This window comes from Prinia subflava, chromosome 2 (genome assembly GCF_021018805.1).
Source record: "Prinia subflava isolate CZ2003 ecotype Zambia chromosome 2, Cam_Psub_1.2, whole genome shotgun sequence".
Lineage (NCBI taxonomy): Eukaryota > Metazoa > Chordata > Aves > Passeriformes > Cisticolidae > Prinia > Prinia subflava.
The window spans coordinates 806,855-816,545 of NC_086248.1; the positions used below are offsets into that span (position 1 = coordinate 806,855).

The following is a 9,691-nucleotide window of genomic DNA, read 5'->3' on the forward strand; positions in this document are numbered from 1 at the left end:
GAAGCAGTTTCTCCCACCCACCAGCTGCTGCCCAGCCCTGCTCCGGGGCTGGGCTGAGATAAGGGACGGGTGCAACACCCGGGCTCTCCTGTTTATTCATCGGGAATCTTGCGCCACAGCAGCGCTCCAGGGGGAGAGGGCAACTGCCAGGGCCAGAGAAGGGCCGGGATTGGTTTAGAATCACAGAATCGTTCAGGGTGGAAAAGAAAACTGGGATCATCATCGAGTCCCGCCACTCCCCCAGCGCAGCCTGTCCCACGTCCGCAAGTGCCACATCCGCGGCTGTTAAATCCCTCCGGGACGGGCAGGCCAGCTCTGCCCTGGAGGGTTTATTTTGGGGGTTTCACCCCCTCCAGGCTGCGGGGGCAGAGCAGCGCCCTGGGGAGCTGCAGCAGGGGCTGGTCCGCACACGCTGGGCCGGGCAGGGCTGCAGCCCGTCGGATGTGACTCATCCTGGAGGCTCATCCCGCTCCTCCCCCGCTCCTCCCGTGCCTCTCCTGTGTCCCCGCCGCCGTGGGACCCTCGCTGCCACCGCCGCCGCCGTGGCTGGAGCCGCTCCGGCGCGTTGCGTGCCCGTGTTGGCAGGGAAGGTGCGCAGGGTGGGGGGGTGGGCTGGCGGCAGCGGTCCGGGAGGGCTGCGGGAGCCTCGGCAGAGCTCCCGGTGTGGACGGAGCCCGCTCGAACCCGGCCCCGTGCCTCGGCTCCCCGGGATGCCCGGGGGTCCCGTGTGGGGACTGTTCGTGGGGCAGCGCTCGGGGCTGTCGGGGCGCGCCCGGGGCTGTGCCCGTGGAGCCAGCGCCGGGGCAAAGTTTCCTTTCGCTCTCCCGGCAGCGGGCACGGAACCGGGGCGAGGTAGGAGGCGGAATGAGGAGGGGGTCACGGGTCCCGGCCGGGTGGAGGAGCCGGGCGGTGCCGGTGTCCCCTGCGGGCGCGGGGCTGGTGTCACCGGCGTGTCACGACAGGATGGGCGGTGGAGCTGCCACCCCCGGGAGCAGCCCCTTGTGCTGGGGGGCACGGCGTGGGTGGCATCGAGGAGCGCGACAGCCCCGACTGTGTGGCCGCAGGAGGGACCGTGGGGTTTGCCAGGGTGGGGGGCTGGGGGGTTGTGTGGCAGGCGGGATATGGGGGGCTGGTCCGGGGGACCCCTCTCTTACGGAGCCCCGTTTGCAGGGAGCCAGAACTGCCCCCGTGCCCTGTCCTCGGCCCCGCATGGACCTCCCGGCGCAGGATGGAGCTGAGGCACCCCTGGAGGGGAGCCCCGAGGCTGAGGTGAGAGTGGGCAGGGGCTGGGGACCCCCCTGGACAACTGCAGCGGGGTCCCAGGGAACCCCAGTAGTGGAGGAGGGGGGACACCCATGGGTGGAGGTTTGGGGACTCCCACGAATGAAGGATGTGGGATACACACAAGGGGAGGATGGGAGACCCCATGGGTGGGCGTTTGGGTATCCAGATGGGTGGAGGATGTGAAACCCCACAGAGGGAGGTTTGGGGACCCCCACGGGTGGGGATTTAAGGGACCCCCCCATGGGCAGGGGGTGGGGGACCCCCACGGGTGGGGATTTAAGGGACGCCCCCATGGGCAGGGGGTGGGGGATCCCCACGGGTGAAGGATGGGGGATTCCTACGGGTGGTCATTTGTGGCTCCCCGGGGGTGGAGGATAGGGGACCCGCACAGGCAGGGATTTGGGGACCCCCGTGGGCCGAGGACGGGGACAAGGGCGCAGCCACCAGCATCAGTGCAGGGATGTGACCGCGGGCAGTGCTCAGCCTGGGGTGGGGGCACTGTGGCACAGAGGGCACTGTGGCTTCCATGGGGCTTCCCGAGGGGACAGCCGGCTCCCCCTGTCCTCTCGCACAGGGGCCCGAGGGGCCGGCGGGGCGCTGGTCGGGGGCCCAGGTGGGCTCCTGGCTGGCTGCGCACGGCGGGGCCGCAGAGCTGGCTCGGGAACACGCCCTGACGGGCCGAGCGCTGCTGCGCCTCACCGAGGGGTCCCTGCGGCGCATGGGGGTCACCCCGCGGAGCCGGCGCCGGGAGCTGCTGCGGGAGCTGCTGCGGCTGCGGCTGCAGCAGGAGATGCAGGAGCTGCGGAGCATCGCCGGGGGTGAGCATCCCCCGCGCCGGGGGCAGGGGCGAGGGTGGGCAGGGTGATAGTGGCGTGAGAAGTGAGGCTTACTCTTTAAAAATCTAAAAGTTTAGTAAGGGATAATAAGGGATAAAGCAAAAGCAACAGCGCTGGAGGCACAGCCATAGCCAGATGCACACAGTTAACTGTAACAACTCTTCTTAAATACTTTTTCACTGCGTTGTCAAATGCATATTTATGAAGAATATACATATCAAAACATTCCTTTGAGTTTACACCTTCCGGAAATTCTTTAGCTTAGTTCAACCCTTGACCTCATCTTCTTACAGTACGTGACACAATGCAGATGTGATTTTGAGAGTTTTGTATTTTATTTCCTCACGAGGCCGCCTGGTCTGTGGTTTGACAGTTGTTGACAGCTGAAGGGTCAGAGGTGGATTTTTTCCTCTTTCAGTGTAATTTGCCTGGTTCTTTTCAATGTTATCTTATCATACAGGTGTTCTAGCCATTCTTACAAGCACTTCCCGTCAACATTAGCTATTTCACTATTGTCAGTTAGTTACAGAAATAAAGGCATCAGTTATTATTTCCCAGCTACAATTACTTCTGCCAAAGTCAATGTTAAAATACACAGTACACATCCTCTATTTTAATATTTTGCAAGAGCCTAAACTCTAATATATTTATCACACTAAAATATATAATCTACACAGGGATTAGGGTATTAACCATAAAAGGCTGACAAATTATGCTCTATCAAAAGCAGCTAAAAGGTGATTACAAACCGAGCTATATCAAAATCATAGCAAAAGCCAAAATCATAGCAAAAGCCAAAATCATAGCAAAAGCCAACGACTGCAGAGTTATTTATAACAGTGTCACCTTCCCCCCTCTCCCCAGAGTGAAGATGATGTCCCTGGGGATGTCCCGGAGCCTGTGGGAGCAGAGGAGATAGGACAGGAGGATAAAGCAGCTGGGACTGAGCAACACAAGCAGGAATAGTCCTGGAGGAGCCCCGAGATCACTGTGACCCCCCAAAAATCCAGAACCTGCCCAGCACAGAAGCTGATGAGGACAGCAGAAGCTTAGAAGTGAAATTTGATCCATGGGGCTGAGCAGTTACCCCAGCCAGGCAGAAAGTAGGTCTAGAACTGATCTTATGTGAAATAGAGGATCACAAACACAAAGGCACTCATTGGCATGCTGAAAAACTTCAGAAATGTTTGCAAAAATCTATAATTGGGTCCAAAATGGCTCAGATTGTGCAATCAAGAATCCAACGAAGGGTAGTTTGTTAAAGAAACAACCCTGACAAGGCTACAAAATAATGCCGGGAGCTATAAAATCTGGAAATGTTCTGGGTGAACACTGGCAGATTGATTTTACTGAATTGCTCTGACAAGGGGGGGGTATAAATCCCTCCTGGTTCTGGTGGGTACTTTTCTGGGTGGCCAGAAGGCTTCCAACACCAGTCACACCAACCAGGTTAGGGAAGTGACTGAAGTATTGTCAGACCAAATAACACCTGGACTGGGGGTACCTTTGATGCCTTGAGAAGGCTGACCTGGAACAGAGACTGGACAGTGCTAAGAGAATAAAGTTGATATTTATTGAAAGGCCTTTAAGGGTACACCTTGGGCAGGACAAGAGCCTGGCCAGGGCTACACCCAAGATGGACCGAAAATGAACCCAAAATGGTCACAGAATGGACCCCTGGTCATGAGGTCTCATATTTTTATAAGTTTTGATCCATTTGTATATTGGGGTTTAATTGTCCAATTACAGCTTCAGATTATGACATCCCATCCTTCTTGTTTTCTCTTTTCAGTCCACTCCTGTTTGTGCTTTTGGGCCTGAAAATTTGTAACTCTTGTCCTTGGTTTCCAGCAGGAGCAGGATTTGTTTTGTGTCCCTGCCCTGTGCAGAGCTGAGTGACCCTGAGTGTGAGCTCAGAGCTGCACCCCTGGGCAGCACAGTCTGAAATACATCAAAGATAAAAAGGCATCACCTTTGGGAATGTCATCAGACAGAGATTCCCACGTTATTGCAGAAGGGATACAACAGCCTAGGAAAGCCTTGGGAATAGCTTGGGATTTTCACACTCCTTCCAGGACCCAAACCAGTGGCCAAGTGGAGTGAGTGAATTGTACAATCAAATTGCAGTTGGGTAAAATATGTCAGGAAACCTCCTTGACCTGGGTCCAAGCCTTATCTGTTTCTCTGTTTCAAAGCAGAGCCTCCGGAGGCTCTGCTTCTCTCCCTCTCCCCTCTCCCCTTCCCTCTCTCCCCCTCCTCTCCCCTCTCCCTCAGTAGCCATGTTGCCTTCCTGGGGTCGAACTCCAAATAAATCCTCATCTCATCACCACCTCACCAGCTGTCTGGAGTCTCCTTGCCTGCCTGCATGCAAATACCAAAGAACCTAGAGCCTGGGGGCTCCCAGGGAACCCTCCCCGGGGACACCCCAAAATCCAAATTACAACACCGGCTGTGCCAAGGACCAATCCCAGATTTGCCAGCAGATTTGGGTAACAGTGCAGAACAAAGCTGTTCTTTTATGGCAACAGGTGTTGTGGTGCCCAGACTTTGGAGCAAGGACTGGAAAAGACTCTTTTTCATACGATTTCTCAGAGACTTTTATTCCCCAAGAGGGGGTTGTGAAAAGGATTAAGGAACAAAGCCCATGCCTGCTTTTAAAACCGAGGGGTGGGGTGTGTGGAACAAGCAGGTCATTGGTCCCAGGACAGTTGGACACAGGTTTTTCCATAACATAGGGCAGGGTCAGGGGAAAGATGGACAGCTGACCGAAGCTTCTAGGGGCAGGGCAGGGGTAGGAGAGGCAGACTAAGAGACAAAAAGGGGGACACGCCTGGACAGCACTCGATGCATCAAGCATGGGGAAACAGGGAAGAACCATTGAAATACAGAACTCAAAACAGCTTAACAAAAACCCACCACCACAGGTGGCCAACAGAAACATCAGGATTAACACTAGAGATGGGTTTGAGGGTCCAAAGTACCACCTGGTAGACAGGCAGTGGCCCTCCTTTTGTTCCAAGCCCATCTGTGGTACAGAGACCATCCTGCTTTGTCCAGAGTCAGTTTGGGAGTTTCCAGAATCAACAGCACCCCAGCCATGACTGCTCACAGGCAGCTGGACCATCCTTGGCATAAGGGAATAATTCAAAAGGTCCTGTGGCATCTGGCAAGCCCAAAGATGGAGCCCTCACTGGTATTTTCCTAAATTGTTTGAAAGCAGCCCAAGTATCATCAGTCCATAAAATAAAATCTTTATGGGCAGTTTAACGAGCCCATGCAAAAGTTGGAGCAATAATCAAAACTACTGATCCACTCCCTGGCCATTCTGAGAAAGGCACACAATTCCCTTACAGTTCCACATGCTTACTTTCCTTTGTCCTCAGAAAACCCAGGAAGGTCACAGTCATTTTCATCACTTGGGTCTTCTCCTTCAATAACCTGTAACTATTTAATCTTAAAAAGTTTCACAGTTTAACAGGTCTCAGTCCTGTTCTTTAGTTTCAGTGCCTCGCAGGACATCATCAGCATATTGTAACAGAGCCCCTTGTGGATTAAAGGACTTCTGCTCTTCTAATTCCTTTGCCAATTGATTCCCAAAAACTGTGGGGGTATTTTTAAAATCCTTGTGGCAGTGCAGTCCTGTCTGTGGATTTTCCCACTCTGATATGAATAGTTCCTGGCTGTCACAGCTTAAAGGTGTGCAGAGAAAAGTGTCCTTTCAATCTATTGCAGTGAAACATTCACAATTTTCTTTTACTGTGGTTAAGACTGTGTGTGGGTTAACAACTGTATTATTTTATTGATCGCTCTTAAGTATTTTCATTTGAATGTCTCCTTCCTGAAACTTGATCTCTGCATCAGATTTTTCCAGTGACCTGCCTCCTAATAATGGTTTTTGGAGAGTTAGGCAGACACAAAAATTGATGGTCTGTCCATAATTTTCCCAGTTTGAATTTAATTTGCTTTGGTTTCACGAGTTCCAGTGACACCTCTGGCACTGACAAGTGTGATGGAGTCAGCACTAATCTTCTCTTGCTGGGTATTTAATACTGAATAAAACCTCCTGTGTCTACCAAAACCTCTCATTTTTCATTTCCCAGTGTGTTGGGGAAGATGAGAGTTTAACAAGAAAGTTTTACAGATATGAATGCTTAGCAGAAGGCTCTCTGAATGTAGAACTTGTAAAATAGAGATGGAAGCAAGTTTTGATATAGAAGAATAAAAGACGTCTAAAGTTAGACTTACTGAGTCAGTTGTTATTGGACAACTAAGAAGAGAAAGGTTGAGTTGGAAGGAGATTTTATGACTAGAACAAAGGATGTGTTGACCACAAACAAAAAGATGTTTTTACCAAGTAAAGATAAATCTCAAGAAAACCCTAGGCAAATGAAAAGTTGTTTTTACCAAGTAGAAAAAAGGTCTAAGAAATCTCCACTGCAAAACAACTTTAAGTTTAAACCGTAACATACTAACTTGAGGTGATTAGATTGTACTAACCATAAATATGGTAATTATATTAGTTGTGACAGGCTATAGGTAAATGTAAAGGTATCGTGTGTGATGCTGATTGGTTTTTATGTGTTAGGATGCTTGGTAAAGAAAATTATATAATGCATTGTAAACAGAACTAAAGTGGCTTCAGGCTTTTGGTTTCAGGCTTCAGGCGTGCCCATAAGCTGGAGCTGGCAGCTTTTAGGCTGGGCTCTGTACACCCACAACCCAGGACTGCTGTAACATCATCTATGCCATAAACAACATTTCTAAAGAGCCCCCTGGAGTCCCATCTCTTGTTTCAGGCTCTTACACCACTGTGGCTGTTAGCAGAGGCTCTGCTGAGGAGGAAGCCTCTGGTGCCCTTCACAAGTCCTCTGCAATTGCCAGGAAAGGGATCAGAGAACTCCTGGGTTTTAGCTGAGGACACTCCCACTTTTATGTCCATTCTTTTTGCAATATGCACCTTTTACCTTCCTCCTGAAGTTTCTCTAACATTTATTGCTTTCTTACCTGTGGCTGCAGCTGCCCTTCTTAGTTCTACATGCACTGGACTTGCAGCTAAATTGAAACCTTCTTTCTCTTGACAATCTAAATGCTTAGAGCAGACATGTCCCATGATACACATTGAACAACAACATTTAATCCTTTTCTTCTCATTTTCCTTCTCTAAAGCCAGAACCAAACCTTCCAAAGGTGCAGAATTATCTCTACAATGTTTTGGCTATTCAGGATGATTTCTGAAAGGGAAAAACATTTCAGCAAAAAAGGTTTTTTCACTTTATCCCATTTTTGCTCTCAATGCAAGAACAACATCAGTTTTAATAGACTGTTACAGTCTAAGGTCCTTTTCTGTGGTCACTTTTCTCACTGGAGAAATGAAGTTTCTTTTCAAAGGACTGTTTCACCACTCAAGGCCTGAGGAGCTTAATATCTCAACAAACTGGGAGTAGCACAGAAGATACAGAAGAGAGTCCTGGTTTGGGATAAGAGAGAGATAAAAGAAGTTAGAATGAGAACCTAAATACCATGGAAGGCAAATGGATCAATAACCAACAGGAAACCAAATACTAAAAACTCTGTAGCTTGGGACAGATGAACATTGAACCCATGAATTTCTCTGAGTTTTGACTGTATAAGCATGTGAAAAATCCAGTAAAGATCATGTGTGGTGGAATGGTTTTCTCTGCACAAGTCAGGCAATTTGTGGCTGACAAGATTCCTGTTGCACATCCTGGCCACAACGGCATCCTGGCCATAATGAAGTCATGCCTTGATTCTCTAACACGAAAAGGTTGTTTTTGGAGAGTTTTTGTTCCTCCTGCAGTTTTGCTGAAAACAGGACACAGGGAAAAGAGCCTTTCCTGTTTTTGTGCAGTAGCGTGTGAGCATGATGTGCACCTCAGTGTCTGTGTGTGCTTTCACATGTGCACGTGTGTGGGAGTGTGCAAGGGGGAGGCTGTGCCCTGCCCCACTGCTGGCTCCATGCTCAGAATGCTGCAACACCTGGGAATATCAACAAAAGTGCAGGAAAAACAAAAGCTCTCCAACAACATTCTCAGTTTTAGAGCATCAAGGCATGACTTTATTATGGCCAGGATGCTCTTCTGGCCAGGATTTGCAACAGAAATGTTTTCACCTACACATAGCTTGGCTTGTGCATAAAAAAATCATTCCAGCACACACGATCTATAGTAGATTTTCCCCCCAAACTTTATACAGTCAAAACCCATAGAAATTCAGGGGTTCAGTGTTCGTTGATCCCAAGTTATGCTGTGGCTAATATTTGGGTTCCTGTTGGTTCCAGATTTCTTTGCCTCCGATGCTAATTTGGTCCTCATTCCTTGGTTCTCTTATCACTCTTTTCTGGACCGGGTGTATCTGACCATGCCAGGGGTGATGTGTGGAGCTGATGTTCCCTGCTGGTCCTTATCTTTTGTGTGTCTTCTGTGCTACTGCAAGTTTGCTGAGATGTTGAACACATCAGGCCTCCAGTGCTAAAACAGTCCTTTGAAAAGAAATTTCAGCTCTTTTTCCTGCGGGTCAAAGGTGAACAAAACCCCTGACTAAAGTTACATAAAATTTTGTATCATTTCCAACAGGAAGACGCCATTCCTGGTGTTCCTTTATTCCCCCCAACCCCAAACCCAGGACATTTCCCTCCTGCCCTGTGGCTTCCTGCTCCAGGGGTCTCACAGCCTTGTGCCAGTGCTGAGGAAGAAAACCCCCGCAGAGCATCAGCGTTTCTTCTATGCCAAAAGCAAAGGGAGATTTTGGGAGCAGCCTGGCCCCATGGCCTGGCACCTCAGATCCTGGATGCTGGCACCATCTGTGCCCTCTCTTGTGCTGGAAAATGTGATGGGAGCTGCTGGTGGCAACCTCTGAGCCAAGGGACTGGACCTTATTGTCCCCCGGGTGTTATTAATGGATGCTCTGTGGGTTTGGCAGGATGGCTCTGGCTGCAGGAGCTGTGCTGGGGCTCCCTGTTTCCCATCTTCCTTCTTTTGGCCCTGCTCCAGCCCAGGGAATCTCCCCAGCCTGCACGAGCTCAGGGGCTGATGGCTTTGCAGGTTGTCTCTGCTGTCCCTGGGTTGTTCAGAGCACAGAGCTGATGTGATGGCACCAAGAAGCATCTTCCCCCATCCCTCCTCTCCTCAGAGCTGGGGGTGCTCACCTGGAGAGGAGAAGGCTCCAGGGAGAGCTCAGAGCCCCTGCCAGGGCCTAAAGGGGTTCCAGGAGACCTGGAGAGGGACTGGGGACAAGTGGTGGAGGGACAGGACACAGGGAATGGCTTCCCACTGCAAGAGGGCAGAGATGGATGAGATTTTGGGAAGGAGTTCCTCCCTGTAGAGGAGGATTCAATTCAGTTCTGGGATTCCATGATCCAGGCTAAGGGGAGCAGGGTGGGTGGTTTCCAGCCAGGAGCCCCAGGCTCTGCCCAGCTCCTGCTGCCTTTCATGGAGTCATAGAATCCTTAAGGTTGGAAAAGAACTCCAACATCCTTGACTTCACCTCTAACCAAAAAAAAAATTTCACCCCATACCAGGCAGCAGCAGTTTCACTTTCACACTGCTGTGAGA

At 50.6% G+C, this 9,691-nt stretch overlaps 1 protein-coding gene across 3 annotated transcripts; it reads left to right on the top strand.

Annotated features, from left to right (window-relative positions):
- The first annotated feature begins 68 nt into the window (after positions 1–68).
- On the top strand, positions 69–6,597 carry LOC134564028 (protein aveugle-like). 3 transcript variants are annotated; one of them, XR_010083459.1, is made up of 5 exons: positions 598–852; positions 1,171–1,269; positions 1,859–2,102; positions 2,985–3,223; positions 3,913–6,597. XR_010083459.1 is itself a non-coding variant. In XM_063422620.1 (4 exons), the coding sequence occupies exons 2-4, from the start codon at positions 1,210–1,212 to the stop codon at positions 2,987–2,989; spliced, it is 309 nt and encodes a 102-aa protein (XP_063278690.1). In that variant the 5' UTR covers positions 69–590; positions 1,171–1,209; the 3' UTR covers positions 2,990–6,590. The 3 variants fall into 3 exon arrangements, 2 of the variants coding, with proteins under 2 accessions (XP_063278690.1, XP_063278683.1); XM_063422620.1 differs by lacking the exon at positions 598–852 and adding an exon at positions 69–590 and having other exon boundaries at positions 2,985–6,590; XM_063422613.1 differs by having other exon boundaries at positions 2,985–6,590.
- Positions 6,598–9,691: the final 3,094 nt, after the last annotated feature.